The 19,200-nt window shown below is 42.0% G+C and overlaps 4 protein-coding genes across 5 annotated transcripts; all 4 read right to left on the bottom strand.

Moving 5' to 3' along the window:
* Positions 1 to 463: 463 nt before the first annotated feature.
* On the bottom strand, positions 464 to 3,374 carry cbln18 (cerebellin 18). The gene is made up of 7 exons (XM_047594441.1): positions 3,249 to 3,374; positions 1,987 to 2,089; positions 1,565 to 1,744; positions 1,319 to 1,477; positions 1,141 to 1,229; positions 962 to 1,042; positions 464 to 878 (listed from the first exon to the last, which is right to left on the bottom strand). The coding sequence occupies exons 2-7, from the start codon at positions 2,087 to 2,089 to the stop codon at positions 750 to 752; spliced, it is 741 nt and encodes a 246-aa protein (XP_047450397.1). The 5' UTR covers positions 3,249 to 3,374; the 3' UTR covers positions 464 to 749.
* Positions 3,375 to 8,456: 5,082 nt separating this feature from the next.
* Positions 8,457 to 9,839, bottom strand: LOC125013693 (cerebellin-3-like). The gene is made up of 4 exons (XM_047594564.1): positions 9,764 to 9,839; positions 9,574 to 9,675; positions 9,354 to 9,494; positions 8,457 to 9,237 (listed from the first exon to the last, which is right to left on the bottom strand). Exons 1-4 carry the CDS (start codon positions 9,768 to 9,770, stop codon positions 8,807 to 8,809), a joined length of 681 nt encoding a protein of 226 aa, XP_047450520.1. The 5' UTR covers positions 9,771 to 9,839; the 3' UTR covers positions 8,457 to 8,806.
* A 764-nt stretch (positions 9,840 to 10,603) lies between these two features.
* LOC125013882 lies at positions 10,604 to 12,164 on the bottom strand. Of its 2 annotated transcripts, none has more exons than XM_047594814.1 (4): positions 12,084 to 12,164; positions 11,665 to 11,772; positions 11,426 to 11,566; positions 10,604 to 11,327 (listed from the first exon to the last, which is right to left on the bottom strand). In XM_047594814.1, exons 1-4 carry the CDS (start codon positions 12,088 to 12,090, stop codon positions 10,906 to 10,908), a joined length of 678 nt encoding a protein of 225 aa, XP_047450770.1. In that variant the 5' UTR covers positions 12,091 to 12,164; the 3' UTR covers positions 10,604 to 10,905. The 2 variants fall into 2 exon arrangements, with proteins under 2 accessions (XP_047450770.1, XP_047450769.1); XM_047594813.1 differs by having other exon boundaries at positions 11,426 to 11,569; positions 12,084 to 12,163.
* Positions 12,165 to 16,766: 4,602 nt separating this feature from the next.
* LOC125013634 (C1q-related factor-like) lies at positions 16,767 to 18,375 on the bottom strand. The gene is made up of 4 exons (XM_047594481.1): positions 18,236 to 18,375; positions 17,973 to 18,086; positions 17,736 to 17,876; positions 16,767 to 17,590 (listed from the first exon to the last, which is right to left on the bottom strand). The coding sequence occupies exons 1-4, from the start codon at positions 18,240 to 18,242 to the stop codon at positions 17,157 to 17,159; spliced, it is 696 nt and encodes a 231-aa protein (XP_047450437.1). The 5' UTR covers positions 18,243 to 18,375; the 3' UTR covers positions 16,767 to 17,156.
* Between the last annotated feature and the right edge of the window lie 825 nt (positions 18,376 to 19,200).

Genomic DNA, 19,200 nt, shown 5'->3' with positions numbered 1-19,200 from the left:
TTAGTACATAGCTCAATTAGCAAAAACTGTGTCACTGTCCAAACTGTGTGTGGATCCAGTAAATCGAATAAATGTCATGATGCCAAACGACCCCTTCAAAGCAACAACGTATACCAGCGAGCCAGGGCTTCCTGCTACCTCAGGCTTTCTCTCGGAATGACAGGTATGTCTAAACTCTCACAGTGAGCACGCCCACTCTTACAGCATGTGTTTGTCCAGCTGAAAGAATTTACTTAGACTAGGCAGTGGTTTATATTCTTTTGTAATGAGCTTCCATGAAAGGCTCTTGTTTACAGTGCAACGCCACATGGTCATAGGCCAAATATTAACAGCAGCAGCAGCAGCAGCAGCAGCGTTGCGGCCCTCCGTCATCATTCCTTTGACCGCTACCTATTTCCATTCATGGGCCATGTGTGTGTGTGCACGCGTGTGTGCGTGGACATTTAAAAATAAAACTCACATACCCTGTCAAATAACCTTTTATTATCTCTTTACAGAGACTGTCACTGTCGGTGTGACGCAAATATTTCCAAACACGCAGCACGTGTGTGTGTGTTTCTTTACATATGATCACAACAGACGTTATATCTACTGCAGGGGTTCTGAAGCTATAGGTCCCACACGAACCTACATTTATTTAGTCAATGTGTAGCAGAGACCACTAGTTTTTAATTTCAGTTGTGTGAGGACAAATGGATTCGTCGTAGGGCCTGGGTCTGGAAGGTTTGCGTGGATATCCAGCTGGTGAGTTACTCCTCATTGTAGGGGTACAATATGTACCCAGTAAAGATATTGTACTGCAGGTCTGTGCAGAGCTTCCTCCCGGACATCAGCTCCAGGTAGACCTGATCGCCTTTCTGCATCGCCAGTGTGACAACCTGAGAAAAGAGACGAACAGTGAGCACGACCCATCCAGCCGCTACAGGGTCTTAGCCGGTGGACGATCTCCTCCACGTCTCACCTGAGTCGCGCTGTCCTCGCCGTCCTCTCGGTTGTTCTCCCACACGCTGACCGCCAGCACCCCGTTCTTCATCAGCTGCACCTACAGATGCAACAACAAAGCACAAGCTCGGGATACGAACGTGGCCGCGCAGGTAAACGAAGTGAGGGCAAATTCTGGTTTCAGTCTGGACGGTTTACCTTATGGTAGAGGCGCCCGTTCTGTCCCACGGATGAGTAGGTCGTGAAAGAGAAGACATAAACGCCAGCGCGAATGGCGGTGAAGACACCTGGAGAGGGAGGTGAAGATTTAGTGGAACTGCGGTGTGGGTTAAGCTTTCATCTTAGTTTATTACTTATGTGTTTGTGCGTTTCCTACCCAAGGAGGGGTTATATCCATTGCCATTGTTAAGACTGACAGTGCCAAAGGGGATCGGTGCGTTAGTGTTGAATGGGCCAAAGCAACGTTCAGTAGATCCACTAATAGCGATAGCGATGTTTGGGTCCATGGTGGCCGTGAAGGCAACTTTGCTGTTATCTGAGAGTGAGAGAGAGACATAAATACATGTACTGAACAAAAAAAATGCTCAGTGTCCACAAAAGATTGTCTGCAGAGCGTGTTCACCTGCGAGCGTCTTTACTCTTTGATTCAGCGACATGATGTTGTGCCACAAATGCATAACCCTCACGAAGGCTTCTTCTTCTACTTGGTGCATTTCATTGGCGGCACAGCAGCAGCCTCGCTGGCGCGTGAAAGTGCAGTTGCAGTCCCACTTGTCACAGGTCAGCGGCCCCTTCCACTGGACTGGAAGAAGGCAGAGGAACAGGGAGAAAAGGCAAAAGGAGTGTTGGTTCAACGGTGTCAGCTTAAAGCAAGGTGGAGCTGTACGTGACCTGGCTGGCCTCCGCATACTGAGATAGCACATATTTGGGTTGCAAAGAATTCCTAAAATATTCACGGCTGCATATCACAATCCACGAGAATGAAAAATACATGTGCATATCATTATGTGATGATAGAAGTCACATGGTCAGAGTGCAGCTTACGTGCAGCCTGTTTCAGCATGTCAGCGGTGGAGGAGGACTGGGCCTCCACACGACCACAGAGAAACAGTGACCCCAGCAGGAACAAAACTGGTAATACAACCATCTGAAAAACAGTTCAGTTAAAGTCAAACCAGAGACCTCAGACATGGAGTTTTTTCAATTTCACTTTCTTTCTTTTTTTTTTTAAGAGGGACAATACACAATAATCAACATTTTGACAGTGTAACTGTTAGCTGAAAGGCTAATTTTCACCTGAAGTGTGTTTGCCAGGTGTTTCTGGCATTTCAGAATAAATAAAAACAGCATATATACATATACATATATAATAAACTGTACTGTTTACACAAGAGAACAATCAAGTGTTCATTACATACTACAGTAAAACTAAATGAATACACACTAAATCAGTGCTCACACATTTGGGGTATCAGCAAGCCAATCCTTTGCATTAACTTAAACGAGTGGTATGATGAGGATACATTTAAAACATACATATTTGACTTGCACTCATTTTAACAACCCTGAATTCAAAGCAAAAAATCGAGTTACTTTCCATTGACTGAGAACGGTTCAGATTTTAGTCACTTTTAGTTAACTGTTTTGGGGTTAAATACACTGTCAGGATGAACAATTTGGTTTAACCTAGACATGACTTTTTTAACCGAGTTTAGTAAAGTGCTGATCTAAGGACAAGGGGACGTTTCACCAATTTAACACTTATAACTGTAACGTCCATTCTAATATTAATTTATTACCTGCCCAACAACACAGCGCCAAGTTAGCCTGTTTATAGTAAACACCAGATATTTGGCTCTGTCAAACCAGAGCTAAAACAAATGTATAAGCCATATGTAGCTTAGTTTGTCCCCCAATGATCAAAAAAGGAAGGGTTTAAATTATAATAAAACAATAACACATAAAAAAAAAATCAATCATATAAAGTAGTAAAACATGTAGAAAACAGCTCAGCCTAATAAATACACATGCATTGACCTGCTCACGTTGCTTAAAAGCACTAACGCATTACATTTCAAAAACGGTCCCTGAACTCTGCAGTATCTTTTTGTCTCATACCCACATGCAGTTTCTTAATAGAAATCATTTTTTACACAGTAGATGACCGTCTTTATGATTGCAGTGGCATTGGTTAGTATTTCTAAGTCAATGTGACCAATGTTTGATTATCATTTTACACTACATTGTTATTTCTATCTATTGATTTTGATGCGAGCCGCGCATAAGGATAGAAACATAAAACTTACTGTTTTTTGTTCCGCCCTCTCCTTGCTCTGAAAGATTATGTCAAGCTCTTGTGAGTTTGTGAAACTGAGAGTTTAAAGCAGGGGATGGGTTTAGCTTCTTATTGATACACTTCAGGTGATCCACCCCGCGCGGAGGTGAGCTCCACCCACCTCCTCACAAACAGCCACGGTAATATGGTACAGTGAGATTGTTTCCTTTTAGTGTGAAATGACAGCAAGGGATCTCCTTCCACTCTGTTGTTTGGACCATAATACCACTTATTAGGACAGCAGTGTCTGGTTGCCATCCTTTCAAAGGACGCCGGCTGCTCAGAAATGCTGATATGTTGAACACAGTAGTCAGGTCCCAGAGGGTGTGACAGTCAACAGAGAGGAGGACAAAAGAAGCTAGCAAGAAGTTTTATCGACCCATCAATTAAGGCGTAGATGTGACCACAATAAATAGTGTCACCTTGTTCTCATGCTGAGGAAGTAAAGGACAAGTGATACTGTGTGTTCCCAGCATCACCTTCTCTTCAGATGCTGTTGGAAACCAAGATATATTCATTAGGGTTTATCATGGGCTGAGATATGTGATAGCTACCAGGCACACGCCATAATAATATCCATGAAATGATCGGAAATTTATTCAGTAATAAGTCATGAAGCAGTTTCCAAGAATGACCAGGTGTTGCTTTCATTCACCTTTTTTTTTCTTATTGTGTTTTCAGAAAAAGATTTAGGGAAAAGATCTAGGCCGTTTGGACAAAATGAAAAAAGAAGCTTGGAGGCATCTTCAACCTGGTTGATAAATTTTGGCCTGTAGGTCTTCAGTTGTTGTAGATTCCTTTCTTAGGGGACGGCAGTGTTGTTGTTGCCTACACCTACATTTTCCAGTGTGTAGACAGGTTATACAATGGAGAACAATATCTGTTGATAATAGAAGTTATCAAGTACATCCTCAGCAGTGCAGGCGTGGGCCAGGGATGGCGACCGTGCACTGTTGTTGAATCCATCACTTTGGTTCAGACTGAATCTTAGCGACTCTTAATAAAAAGATTGAGGTCAGTATCGTTTTTTCACATTCCTAAGAGAATGGATCCTTCTTTTCTTGTAGCAGAACCATGAGATTAATATTTTCTGATCCCTTGACTTTTCAGCCAGCACCATCAGGAAATCAAAAGGCGCACCAGGACCAGTATTTGAGGTTTGCCATTAAAAATTGTATCTATAGACGACATGATATTACCACCAGCCTCAGCGGGCTTATGAGAATGTGGCCATCTAGATGATTTTCATTTAAATGCATAACTGTTAAATTACCAACTGTCACAAAATGGTGTGTGTACCTATGAAAATCATTGCATTGCGTTTACAGTGTTTGCCTTGCAAATTCTGCAGCCAACCGCACATGCATGTTGGCTCTCCTGCTGGCATTTGTCATTGGTACAAAGTACTGATACAAAACCTTTATAGAAAAAAAGTGACTTGTCTCCTTTAAAGCAGTAGTTTGTTTCTGAACTGTCTAAATTAGACAGACTAAGTTAGACTAAATTGTCCTCTATGCATGTTTTAGCATGCTAATTAACATTAGCACACTAATTACATACTAATTAAAGTTGATGAACAGTGTGTTGACAGTGTGATTTTGATCTGGTTAGCATGCTGACTTTAGCAATAAGCTGAAATGCAACTATGCTTTTGTATTGTACTAATTAAAACATAGTTACAAGGAGCCACGTTGAAAAGATACCGTCTTAGAGAGGCTTGTCAACTCTGCAGAGAAAATCATATCCATTACTGCTATAATTTGTTTTATTGGCTGGAGAGTTTGTACAGATAAGTGTTATGTACAATGTTATTTTGATGATCAATGCTAGGTCAGTAATATATTTATGTATGCATTTGCCAACCTAAGCACAACGCTGTCATGCATCCATAATGTTTTTTATGACCCGAACATTACACATGTGCTTGTTGTTGTTTCTGTGGCCCTATTAGATAACAGGGTGTTTCCAGTGCTGACCGTAGCTTTTAAAGTTGTCCTCTCTCCTGGGACAGTCCATTGTCCGTGGTATTGTGTTATCCACCTCCGTGTATGGAGTCTCCAGTCAGCTGACCTGGTTCTTCTCACATTGTCTCTGTTCCTCCTCTTATCTGCTAGATGGAGGCCAGAATGTATCAGGTGTTTTATGTCTGCTTTGCACACATCCCCTCAAAATGGCCCGGACCTCAAGATGTGTCACATAACAGCATGGGAGAGGACCGGTGTGTCATGTGCTGTGTTCCGACCTCAGATGCGATTTCAGCCCAGAGATTTGAATTACTTCTTAATGGTCTGTGGGAGATTGTTTGATTATGGAGGTGAAAATGTCTCACTCAGCTTGATGACGCCAGCCAGAAAATCAGTATGAGGAGTGTTTCTGATAATGGTTAGTGGTTTGACCTAGAGGTAGAACTTTCCTTGTGGTCTGAGGTTTTACAGATCCCACTGCCGTTTTTTTAAAATGTTATTTAAACTCTATATGGAGTAACATAATAAGTGGTTACCCACAGACAGGGAGTGTCAACATGTATGCAAATACTGATCAGCAATAGCATTAGGACCACTGACAGGTGAAATAAACAACACTGATTATCTGATTTTCCTGGCACCTGTCAGTGGGTGGGATATACTGTATTCAGCAGAAAATCAATATTGTGTCCTCAAAGTTGGAATAGAAAGGCAATTAAAATAAGCAAGTAGAAAGATTTGAGTCACTTTGACAAGGGTCCAACTGTGGTGGCTAGACAACTGGGTCAGAGCAACTCAAAAGCTGCAGCGCTTCATACGTCGTAAGGAAGGAAAAGGGCTACTCCAGCTGCATAGCTGTAGCCCAGACAAGGGCCCGCGCACGTTTTCTTTTACATCACTTGACCATGTGCCTTTGTGTTACTTATCTGGGGAACGGGTAAAGCACTGTGATCTTTGGGCGTTGTTGCAGACCATGAACACCTTTTCATGGAACCGATATTCCCTGATGGCGGCAGCCTCTTTCCTCAGAATAATGTGTGGAGCTGCCACAAAGCAGAAATTGTTCAGGAATGATTTGAGGAACACAACAATGAGGTCAAGGTGTTGATGTGGCCTCCTAAATCGCCAGATCCCCATTCCAGGGAGCATCTGTTGGTCAGGTCTGTGTTGGCAGCAAAAGGGTGCTTCTTTTTTTTTTAATCTTGTATTATAGTGATTACTATGGAAATAGCAGAATGCCTTGTCTGTTTTACAGTCACAATATTAGGCAATATTATATCAAATCGGTCATAATGTTAATGCATACTTACATAAATAACATTTCTGTGTTATTCATTAATACGCAGGATAAAATGTTACAATCCCTTGTGCCAAGATCCCAGACAAAACCCATTTAGAAGCCCAGTCCAACTGAAAACTGATCATCAGACTAGCAGTCAGCTACTGACTAGCAACCAAGAAGGAGACACCAGCTAACTAGCCTAGCCAACAGCAGTAGGCAGTATGTGGCGCATCGTTGAGGTTTTCAAGTGGGCACCTCCCTTCACCGATGTTTTGTTAAATTAGGCCCACAACACCTCAAGAAGGTTTAACAGTGAGTTCCAGCATCCTGGAGTCACCCCCTCCATGCTGCCACCACACAACTGTGTGAATTTCAACCACCAAGAGATTAGCTTGTCTGTGGGATTAGCTCAGCCCTTTTACCGCTAATCAACAAAATACACAATTGTGTTGGTGAGGTGCTCGAGTTGTTTCTCTGGGAAGGGAAGTGGTGGTGTGAGGATACAGACCCAGGTTCGGGTAGGGGATGGGGATTAAGGCTACAGGACTGAACCACGACCCGCACACCCAAACATTAAATCACCAAACAGTCTTGCAGTTCGCTCTGCACATGTAGACCTAACAAACCTAAAACAAACAAACAAACAAAAACAACACACACGCACAGCCTTGTAAACTTGGCTTGGACCAAACCACGTAGCTACTCAGCTAGCCTTACCTTTAGCATGACTAGGTAACGTGGGCGAGGATCACACTGTCAATTCATATCAAATAAAATACTATTAGTTGAGTCCATCAAGATGGACAGCGAATGATAGATATTTGATTTTATTTTGGACCTCTGTGATGACACAGACTATTCTTTATTTATTTTTTTTATCATGCTGATCAACTTTTAAAAGTGGTTACCGGTCTCTCCTGCATTACCAACACAACCCGACCATTGACCAGCACACAACACATCTCCTCTCCGTCCCATTTTGGAGGAAATCAAGTGACACAATAGACTTTGAGGTATAATAGTGGCACCAGCAAACACCACCAGAATTAATTGAATAGGTCTAAAAGATAAATAGTTTAGAAGTGACTCAAAGACAATATTGTGTCTGTTTGCAATATACACAATATATGTAGAAAAGGTTTGACTCAGCCATCCTCAGTTATGTCTATTAATTCTCGCAGCATCAACCCATGATTTTTACCTATAACTTATTTTTAGTTACTGATTTTATATTTTGCTTTTCAGTTCTCCTCCCGAAACAGTAGCTATGAAGGTTTTAATTTGCCAGTAAGCATAGAGATGCTCCATCTACATCATCAGAAGACTTCATAGAAGCCAGATTTGAGTGGCGACTTGGGTTTCACTGCTTTGCTTTTTTTTTTTATGATAAGCGACTCTAGTGTAAGCAATCTCAGTGGTTGAAGTACTAAACAAAAAGTCTGATATTTCGGGTGGTTTTGGTGGTTTCTGAAGAATTTTTGTGCTGAACACCATCTGCTGTATCTGATAACACTGACACCTGACCCCTGGCAACTGATCTACACTCACTTGCCACTTTATTAGGTACACATGTTCAATTGCTGGTCAACACAAATAGCTATTTAGGCATGTAGAGGTGATCGTAACAACTTGCTGAAGCTCAAACCGAGCATCGGAATGGGGAAGAAAGGGTATTTAAGTGACTTTGAACGTGGTGCGGTTGTTGGTGTCAGACGGGCTAGTCTGAGTATTTCACAAACTGATGATCTACTGGGCTTTTCAGGGTTTACAGAGAATGGTCCAAAAAAAGAGAAAATATCCATGATCTCCATATTGTAGTCACCTGGCTGGTGATATGGTGTAATTACACCTCATAATGTTCACTAAGTTCATTCATACACAGAGTTTCATGACGTATCAAGATTACATAAAACAATTCTCAACAACATAAGAGTAATGTTTCAATACTTTTATTTTAACAACAATTTCTCCAGGGTAGACATCACACAGCTCTTCAGCTGAAATCAACCATAAGGTCAAATACTTTGATTTGAGTTCTTGTAGTTTTAAAGGTGCTTGGGAGCTAAGCCTATATATCTCGTATATGTTGTTACAGAAAAAAATGTGACTTCAGGTTTACAATCAAATTGAATCCACATGTGGTGTGTTTATAAGTGGGCTTCCCCAAAAAGGAGCAGAGATGAGGGCTCTACCAGGCATCAGAAAAAAAAAAAGATTTCATCTAGCAGACTCTAACCTTGTTAGTGGGACAGGAGTTGATAGGTCAGCCACAGCCACCCTAACTCATTGAGTAGCATAAAGCAGAAAGGCACTGAAAGTGTTGTAGTTGCTGTCATCACAAAGGAAGCAGCCTTTGGTTAAGTTGACAGTCACCTTGTCTGTAGCCGTCAGCTGCAGGGCCACAGCTATAGTGGCACTGTCCTCTTGGTCCATCGTATTCAGTTCTTTCGCGCCGGCCACTGCTTGGCCGTTAACCTGCAGAGTGACGCAGGCTGCCAGCAGGTTACCAGGAGAGCCGGCGTCGCTGTAGATGGTGAGGGCGATGCTGTAGACCCCAGAGACAGGAGCAGTGAAGATGCCAGTGTTCATGTTGTAGGCTCCGCCCTTGTTAAGGAAGACGTTTTTGTAGACGATGATGTTGTTGAAGCCAAAGGGCCCGTAGCACCTAAAACCTTCATCGCTGTATAAAGAGACGGTGAAGGCAGTGCGGTTGGCTGGAAATGCAAAGGAAGGACGATGGGTTAGAAGTGTTGTCTCAGTGTGTGTGTGTGTGTGGCTTTTGTAAAAATTTTTGTAAAAACTTTCCTGCTTGTGAAGACACACCACTCACCTTCCATATTGTTCAGTGTTTGGTCTGTCTTTGTGACTTCTTTCTCCAACTCAGTCAGCTTTGTGTCAAAGTGCGTCCTCATCATGTTCACCTGGCGCAGCATCGCGCAGCAGCCACAGGTTAACTCATCCGAGCCGCACGCTGAACACAAAGGCACGTGAATACACTTGCAGATGGGTATAAATGCAGACACACTCATTGTGCAGCAGCGGCTCCTCACCGTTGTTTCCATTGGGATCAGATACAGGAGCTACACGGACGGGTCCGTCCCAGTTATACTCAGAGCCAAGAGCTGCATGTAGCAGACACAGCAATACAACAGCTGGGGAGGAAAGAGTAAAAGACAACCACCGCTAAAACCAGAGAGAGCTTTGTGTGGCAACCATGTGTGAAAGTGTATTGAATCTCACCTCTCATGCTGATGCTAAATGATGGCAGCTTCAGAGTGATGGAGCTTGTGAAGAACAGTAGAGGAAGTCTCACAGATATATCTTTTTCTGCGAGCTCCTCCCTTGTTACCTCTCAGTTTTATTCCTCCTCTTCTGGCATCGCTCCACCTTGTTTTGTTTTTTTTAATCGTCCGCCCCGTTTCTCTTTATATTATCCATAAATGGGGATGTTTTATCATCATCACCTGGCGCTCTCACTTTCTAAAATCACACAGACACACGCCCTCACTCTAGGGCTTTATTGTTCAGGCGCTGCAGGTATCATGTATCGTCTGGACACAGGTGTAAGTGCTGTATCTGCAAACAAAGTGTGAAATCAAATTCTCTGCTGATGATTTATTTGGACTGAACTTGGCTGCCTTACAGAGCAATGCTTCTATATGGGCTTGTCCAAGTTTTCAGTTTGATAGACTGGCTGATTGCACTCATCTGTTGATGATTTTTACTTTGGTCTAGACAAATGTGTAAAAAGCATCTTATTTAATTCTTCTTTGGTGCTTTATTTGCAGATATAGTGTGCCCTGAAATGAATTATTGTTGTAAATATGAAATAGAAAAGATTGGGTATCTTATTGGAGTCAAACTTTATTTATTATGACTGAATGGTATCCATTTCAGTGTATCTCTGTGGTCCATAGGGAAGTTAATGACACAGGCCAATCAACACTTTGACCAAACATTCATGACTTAAAATCATTTTAGGAACATGTGATCTGTTTTTATTACAATTCAGGTTAATCAGTGGATCTCCACTTTATTTAAAGGCATGTTGTAACAGAAGAAACTCAAAAGGCTGACAGCTTGTTTAAAAGTCTGGTTTATTTTGTGGTTGAGAGATTTGACAGACAATTGATATCACATCATTTAAGAAGCTAAAGTTCAAGCACTGTCACAACCAAGACAGAACAGAAAAAAAAGAGACATAATTTATTATTTTTTATTTTTATTTTACTCAACTCGTGAGTTGAATCCAGCTAAGATTGATTAAAAATTTTGGAATACAGAGAATATCTTAGAGAGCATTAGCAATAGAGCATGACTGTCATCACAGAAATGTTTCATCTGGCAGTTTTAAACAAAGCACAGAGCCTCAGTTTGCTGACTTAATTAGTAGCATACAAAAGGAAGCCAGTGAAAGTGTTAAAGTGGTTGAAGTCGTCGCAGATGAGGCAGTTTTTCAGCAGGTTCATCGTCACCTTGTCCCCGGCATTCAGCTTCACGGCCGCAACGGCGCTGTTGCTGTCTTCGGGGTCCTGACCAATTTGGTCGTTTAGTCTGGCCACCGCGATGCCGTTAACCTGCAGACTGGCGCAGGAAGCCAGGTTGGCTTTATTGCCGTAGATGGTGACAGCGAGGCTGTAGACGCCAGAGCGGGGAGCAGTGAAGACGCCAGTTTGCACATTGTAGCCGTTTCCCAAGTTAAGGAAGACGTGTTTATAGATGATAACAGTGTCACTATTAACAGGTCCAATGCAGGTCAAAAAAACCTGATTGTTAAGAGCAACGGAGAAGGCACTCCGACTGGCTGGAGATATAAGGAAGAAAAAAAATGTCAGATTTGTGGAATAAGAAGTGGATCTTTTGAGAATCTGCACTGTTTCCAGGTCTGTGTGACTCACTCACCTCTCATATCGTTGAGGGCTGTCTGGGCTGTCATCAGCTGGTTTTTCATTTCTACAATGCTCTGGTTAAAGTACATCTCCATGTAGTTAATGTTTTTCTTCATTAGACAGCAGCCACACGACGTCTGGTCAGCAAGGCACGCTGCTAAACGGGTGTGAGCATATTAAGTTGCAGATGTGAGCAGGGGGTCACTAAGTATTGACAGAAGGGACAGATTCATTTGTTGAACCGTTCCTCACCTGAGCTTAGAGCGGGGTCCGGAGCACGTACCTCCTGGACAGGTCCGTACCAGGAATATTTGGTAACCTGACCAAAAACTGCATGGAGCAGGTACAGCAGTACAAGAGCTGGGAGGAATAAAAGAGCAGGTTTTAGTAAATTCTGTTACAGTTTCTTAACTAATAATCAGCTGACCATGAACAACTGTCATTTCTTTTCCTTTTTTCTATTTTCTGTGACACAATGAAAGAAATTCAAGTAAAATGGTTTTGTTTTAAGTCTTAAAATTTTATTGTCAGCCTTAATCACTACTATGTCATCTACAGTTAGAATGTTATGAATATGGACAAAAGCTACTACTTTTAAAAAGAAAAGCCATTCTTTTCAATGGATGTTCAACCATCTCCATTCAAAAGAAGATGCCACTATCTTGTCTCACCTCTCATGCTGACGCTGATAAGTGATGAAAATGCTCTTGAAGGATGGATGATGTGGAGACTGATCTTGAGACAAGTGTCGTGGATATATATTTTCTCAAGGCCCCTCCCTTGTCACATTTTTTATTCTACTTCTTTAAACATTGCTCCTCCTTTAAAAAAAAAAAAAAAAAAAAAAAAAAGGCCGTCCCATTTGGCTTTATAAGCAACTTTATACCTGAAGATTTATTCTTTCATCACTAGGGGCTCTCATTTCTAAAATTCTTACAGGAGCAGGCACATACTCTCCTGGATTTCCCTCAGATATCATCTATCAACTGCAATGAAGTCTTCCTTATGTGTTCTAAGCACAGACCTGGTTATTTGAAATGATTTACACACATTTTAGATGCACTGACGATGTTCCAGTGGCCAGAATAGGAACATAAAGTCAGTTCATTGGGTACACTAGTAAAAAACAATGGATTCTAATGTAACTGTCCTGCACTAAACGTAATGACTGTTATAAGGTTCAATTAATATTGAAACAATATAAGAAAGGTGGTAATTCTACAGTGTGATCATTTTTGGAGAATGAAGAGCTGTTAACTGGATTGAATTAAAAACAAATTGTTTCTGTCATTTAGTCATTTAGTCTGTGGCCCTGACTAAAATGGGGTTGTTAGAAAATAGGATCAAGCCTCTGTACAACACAATTGAATTCAGTAGTACAAAAGACAGCCACCAAAATGGAAACACAATTGAATTTCAAATCATTTATGCTAGGGTATCCAATTAAGTGTCAAGTGTGAGTATGCATGCATTTCTGCATAAGTGTGGTTTACTGTACTGTGATTATTGTGGATTATGTCCTTCAGCTACTGTTTGGGACACCATTATTATCTGACTTGTTAGTCTTGCATTCTGTTAAGTTAGATTGGGAAAATGCACAAAACAATTAGGTCCAAATAAAGAAATGATGCGACTACAGGAGCATTGGTTGCCCACACTTTTTTGTCTTGTGAACTACTACTTTAACAGTGATTTACCTACATCAAAAAATGACCACGTCTAGCACTCGTACAAATTTGTATTTTATTGTACTCAAATACCAGACTGCTGTGACAATCTAATTTCCCTTCGGGGATGAATAAAGTAATCTATCTATCTATCTATCTATCTATCTATCTATCTATCTATCTATCTATCTATCTATCTATCTATCTATCTATCTATCTATCTATCTATCTATCTATCTATCTATAGCCCCTCTTTAATGAATTGGAAATTAAATTGGAAGGTCATCTACTTAGCTTGCTTTTGCAGACTGTTGCATGTGTGGGGAGACTTCCCCACAATCAATCCATCTTTATACTGTACAACGACAAGCAGAGTCATCTAAGAATGTATGCAGATGACAGCTGATTGAGAGGTTTTTCAAGTCAGTGGTGTACATGGAGAAGCGGAACGGAGCCAGCACATTGCCCTGAGGGACTCCCATGCTGCAAACGACTACATCAGACACACAGTCCCGTGTCCTCACGTACTGTGGACTGTTGGTGAGGTAGTCCAACATCGAGGATGTGAGGTGGTGGTCCACTCCTGTGTGCACCAGCTTGTTCCAAAATATGACAGGCTGGATGGTGTTGAAAGCACAGGTGAAATCAAAGAACATGACTCTCACAGTCCTCCCAGCCTCCTCCAGGTGAGAGAGCTCTTTCCAGGAGGTAGATGGCAGCATCATATACTCCGCTGCTGGGCTGGTAGGTGAACTTGGTCTATAAAAGTTGGTCTATCGATGAGCTCACCAGAGGGCACAGATGGGCAAAGATCAGCCTCTCCAGTGTCTTTATCAGATGAAACGTTAGTGTCATCAGTCTGTAGCTGTTCGGATCTTTGGGGTGTGGGATCTTAGGCATGGGCACCACACAGGAAGTTCTCCATAGCTGTGGTACTTTACGTTATGTTTTAAACAGATGTAGTGATTTCTTCTGCACCCCATATGCATGATGCTCAACAGCTACAGTATATACATCATTTAAAAGCTGAGTAAAGCTACAGTACATGTGAGCCACCATGCCAAGTCTGAATTATTAAAAGACAAATGGACAAGTGTGTGAAATTAGGTTTCAAACTCGTGAAAAATTAAGCTGTGTTCTCATCTTTGAAGAACACTGAAGGCATGTACTCTTCATCCATGAATCTAAAGAACTTATGCTAATGCTAGTTTACATTACGGAATTAGGACAGTGTTCATTCATGTATTGCTGTTGCAATATTTTTAACCTAATTTAGCACACTATGTTGTTATTACTATTGAACTTTTGAGTTATGGCTTAATGCTCCTTGCTTACACATTTTTGGGTCTCTTACCACCAAAGACAAGCAGAACATGTTGATGTGAACATGTGATCACACTTGATCACACACAAATTAATTGCACAATTTCAATTAAAACCAGGCTGTATAAGCAAAGATTCTTTCACATCTTATATTGTGTTTAGGAATATGACAAATTAAGAATCACATATGAAAGTGACTTAGGTACAGTGCCAGTCATTTAGCAGGTTGTGAGTTGGGGCTGTAATCACTTAGTCATTGAGGGAGATTTGCAACGATCCTTATGAGTCCTGTGACGGACTAGACCTGGCTGAACTGGAATTGTGGCCTAAAAATATGTTAACTAAAACTGACAACTTCTTGAAGTTTTTAAGGATATTTTAAGTAACACCCACACAAATGGCAGGTTAAAAAATTTCCCAGCAGAACACTGAGTTGTCACAAGATGATCAAGATCAATGTTATTGACTTAACCTGTCAGTGGTCATAATGTTACGCTTGATTGGTGTATATTTTTGTATTTTGAATGGAATGCTAATCTAGAATTAAGTCACATGACTTTTCTGTTGCCATGGCTGTGTTCAGGCCATGACATCATGGCATTCTGCTCCATGATGTCATCAGAGTCAACTAGGTCTGAGATCAAAGCCACTAGAGTGTTTTTGATGTCAGAAAAGTATAAATAGGACTTCAGAAACGTCACAAATCATTTCATATCGTCTAGAAAACCTAAATCTCATTAGAGCATGGTTGACCTTCAAGACAGCATGGAAGCTACACGAGTTCAAACTCTCAAACACTCTAAAAATCGCAGGTACCAACTTCTTACCCACTACCGAAGAATTTGTGATTCCACTGATGACGTATCGAAGGCAGATGATGATCCTGGAACATCACAGTGCAAAGACTCTGGCAGCACCAACACTGCTGTACCAGAGACAGAGGCCAGCACCACCACTGGAGTAGTGGGAATACTGACCAGCACCTCCACTGGAGCGCCAGAGGTGGAGGCCAGGTCTACCACCACTGGATCGCTGGTAGAAAAGGAGAGAACAACTACTACTTCACACAGAAGACACACTGGTTCTCTTCTCAACAAGGACTCCTCTGGTATGTGGGCATGGCGTAAACATTGCAGATACCAGCTGCTTGCCCGCTACCGGAGAATCTCTGATTCACTTGATGATGTACACATGGCACATGGCCATGTTGGAACATGTCAAGATAAAGATTCAGGCAGGACCTCTACTAGAGGAAGACCTCCATTTTCATCCTCCACGAAGGATTCCTCTGGTATCTGGGCACTACGAGCACATCGCAGGTACCACCTGCTTGCTCACTACCGCAGAATCACTGATTCACTTCAAGATGATGTGTCCATGGAACAAGCTAGTACTGGAACCTCTCAAGGCAAAGATCCAGGAAGCACCAGCACTAAAGTGATGGATACAAAAAGAACCTTCTCTGCCCACTATCGCAGAATCCCCTATGCAGGGGATTGTCAAGAAGACGCAAACAAGACAAAAGTCAAAGCGACGCGTCGATTTAATCCATGGCATCACAGAAATTGGGGTAACAGCAACTTCTCTCACGGAGGGGCCCTGCAGCGTCATCCAAGGTACCAGAGGCCGATCCATGCAAGATATGACAGAGCTTCCCGTTATCACAGACGCCCACAGGCAGCCTACTATTACCCACGCCCTTCACGTGCAGAGGTTGAACAGTGGTGGCCAAGAGAACACATCTGTTGTCACTGCCAAAGTCATCTGAGGCAGCCTCAGTGGTACTACAGTTCCACCTACCAACAAACACCAAGGCCACAGAGACAACATAAGAGCAGATTCCTTGGTCCACGCTGGACACGTTATCCTCACCATCCTCGGTCCAGCGGGCAACACACCCAGCAAAGACACAACCCTGATGTCAGCAGCAGCAACATCAACCATGTCTCTGTCCCCCGAAGACAGATAGAAAAGAAGCTTCAAGCTCTAAGTCATCCAGTCCTGATGACTTCACAAGCTTGATTGTGCCATACTCAAATATGAACATCTGATGTTCGTGAGTATTAAAATACATCTCAATAAACAGAAATTAAACTGAAAACTTGTCATTCATTCATCATTCATGTTATGTGATTAAATATACATAAAATTAAATACATTTTCATTTATATTTCCTTTGGCTGTGTGCTGCACACATCTAATCTTGTGAGTTTTAGAAAGAATCCAGCTGCTCATAAGCATTTTTAACTGCTCCTTCGTGACAGATCAACAAACCACAGAATTATTTTGCTAACTCAAGTGACAACTCTTTTGACCTTTCAGTGTTCTTTAGTGGAACTTATAAGAAATGATCATACAATATTATGATTTTTTTGAAATCCAAATTTATTTTCCAGACCACATGTTTCCACCACACAAAATCATGTCTGCAAAAACAATGAGAAAAACATATATTTCTGCATAACGTTAGGCAGATGTGAATCAGCATAGAACATGGGCACAGGCATAGAAGAATTACATTTGATTGATTTGAAGCTTGAAAATTCTCCAATTATCATAAATAGTAAAAGTGATGCTGGATAAGAGTATAGTGGAAAATGATGAAATAAAACAAGCAAAATGACGGTGAAAGCATGGTGTTTATGACTAAGAGTACAAGGCTAACTAGCACGACTATCACCTCAGAAAGATTTCATGCATTAGCCTAAAATCTTGTCAGTAGGATAACATTTGATTCAAATACCCCTCCCTAACTTAGTCAGTAGCATACAACAGGAAACCAGTGAAAGTGTTATAGTGGCTGCTGTCATCGCAGAGGAAACAGCCAATGGGCAAGTTGACAGCCACCTTGTCTCCAGCGTTCAGCTGAAGAGCCACGACAATAGTGGCGCTGTCCTCTTGGTCTTGCATATTTTTTTCTCTGGGCCCTGCCACCACGTTCCCATTAACCTGCAGGGCGCCGCACGCTGCCAGAGTGTTGCCAGGTGAGCCGGCGTCGCTATAGACGGTGAGGGCGATGCTGTAGACGCCAGAACGGGGAACAGTGAAGATGCCAGTGTCTAGGTTGTAGTTGTCTCCCAGGTTGATGAAGACGTGTTGGTAGGCAATAAGCCTGTCATCACGGAAGGGACCAAAGCATTTCAAACTGGGTGTATTGGTCAGGGCGACGGAGAAGGCGCTGCGGCTGGCTGTAGTTGCAGGAGGAAAGAGACAAATGTATTATAAAGTTGCGGAGGGAAAAGAAGGGATTATACTTGTGAAATGTGCAACGAGGAGCTTAAATCACTGCTATACCCTCTCCTCTGGTTTGTGCAGTTTGTGCATGTGTCTCACCTCTGACATTGTTAAGGGCGGTTTGTGTTTTCATCAGGTCCCTCTCCAGCTCACTGAGGGTCATGTTAAAGAACATCTTCATCTTGTGTATCTGCTGCTGCATCAGACAGCATCCACATGACGCCTGGTCCGTAAGACACACTGAAGGCACACACACACACACACACACCGTCACATAAGAAAGGGTATACATACATATACATACATAAATGGTGCGATTGATTAACAATGTTTCACCATCTTCCGTGTTGAAATCGGCGCCTCTGTTCTCTGTGTTGCCCGTGGGTCCACCCCAGTTGTAATTTACAGCATGGACAAACACTGCCTCCAACAGACACAGCAGTACGACAGCTGGGAGAAGAAGAGCAAAGACATTTAGCAATAAACTCATTTAAAATCACTGACCCTTGTGACGGTTGTTCCCTTACATCTAACATCTGCAGTCTACAGTTACAACCTGTCAGTTCTTACAACTTTTTGCTTGTTAAATCAAGTCTCACCTTGCATGGTGACGCTGGGAACTGACGATAGCTTCAGAAGGGCAGAGGACGAGGTAGACTAATGCAGGTTCAAGATGTACAGCCATATATATGTGTTTCCCAACAATTCTTTTCTTTTGGCTTTCAAAGGCTCCTCCCTGTTTCCCTTATACGTATTCATACCTGTATACCTTCACTCTTTTCTTCATTGAGTGAGGGTCTTTAGAGACATACAGACGTAGCCACCGGGTCTTTGTGTTGTCAATGTGGGTCAGGTATTGTCTCTCCCCTGAGGCGTGTTGTCCACATGGTTTGGGGTTCTCATCAGCACATAAAGATCTTTCATCTGTTTCAAGTGCATGTTAGACCATATTGTGTAGTAAATATAGAGTGAGATGTGCAGCAGCTTAAGACCACTTTAAAAGTGTTATTGCCGTACAATGTTTCACTGCTACATGTTAACCGTTGGCACTGATTTTTTATCTATTTATTTATTTTTTTTTTTGTATTCAAGCAAATTTGCCTAATCCCACATGTAAGACAGATGTTTTGCACCAAGAAGCATTGAAGCACCCTGTGACACCAGTGTTAACTGCATCTATTTAATTTGTCCAACTTTTTTAATCAGGGCAGGACACTACAAGCTGTTGCCACCACATGTAAAATGAGAACCCCATTGTCCTCCTGTGAATAGTGTTGGATTACCAAACAGCACAAAGCTCGTCGCTTGTTTATGAATGTTTGAAGACTTTCTGAAGACTCACAAAAAAAGTTGTAACAAGCTGATAGGCTTTTAAGTCCAAATAGATTGTGACTTTTCATCGCGGGCTCATTGAAAACTAGTTGTGACCATAAAATTAAACGTGTTGACCCAAGAGGTTGACACAGAAAGTTTCTTCCTAATCAGTGTGGGAGCGCGACTGCAGAGATAACTACGGAGGGAGAGCTTCACGCATCCAGGTCACCGAGCCATAGGGATCCGAGAT

The sequence above is a fragment of the Mugil cephalus genome, chromosome 9 (genome assembly GCF_022458985.1).
Source record: "Mugil cephalus isolate CIBA_MC_2020 chromosome 9, CIBA_Mcephalus_1.1, whole genome shotgun sequence".
In the NCBI taxonomy this organism is placed as follows: Eukaryota; Metazoa; Chordata; class Actinopteri; order Mugiliformes; family Mugilidae; genus Mugil; species Mugil cephalus.
The sequence above is the reverse complement of the archived record's forward strand: the minus strand, read 5'-3'. Positions and strand labels throughout refer to the sequence as shown.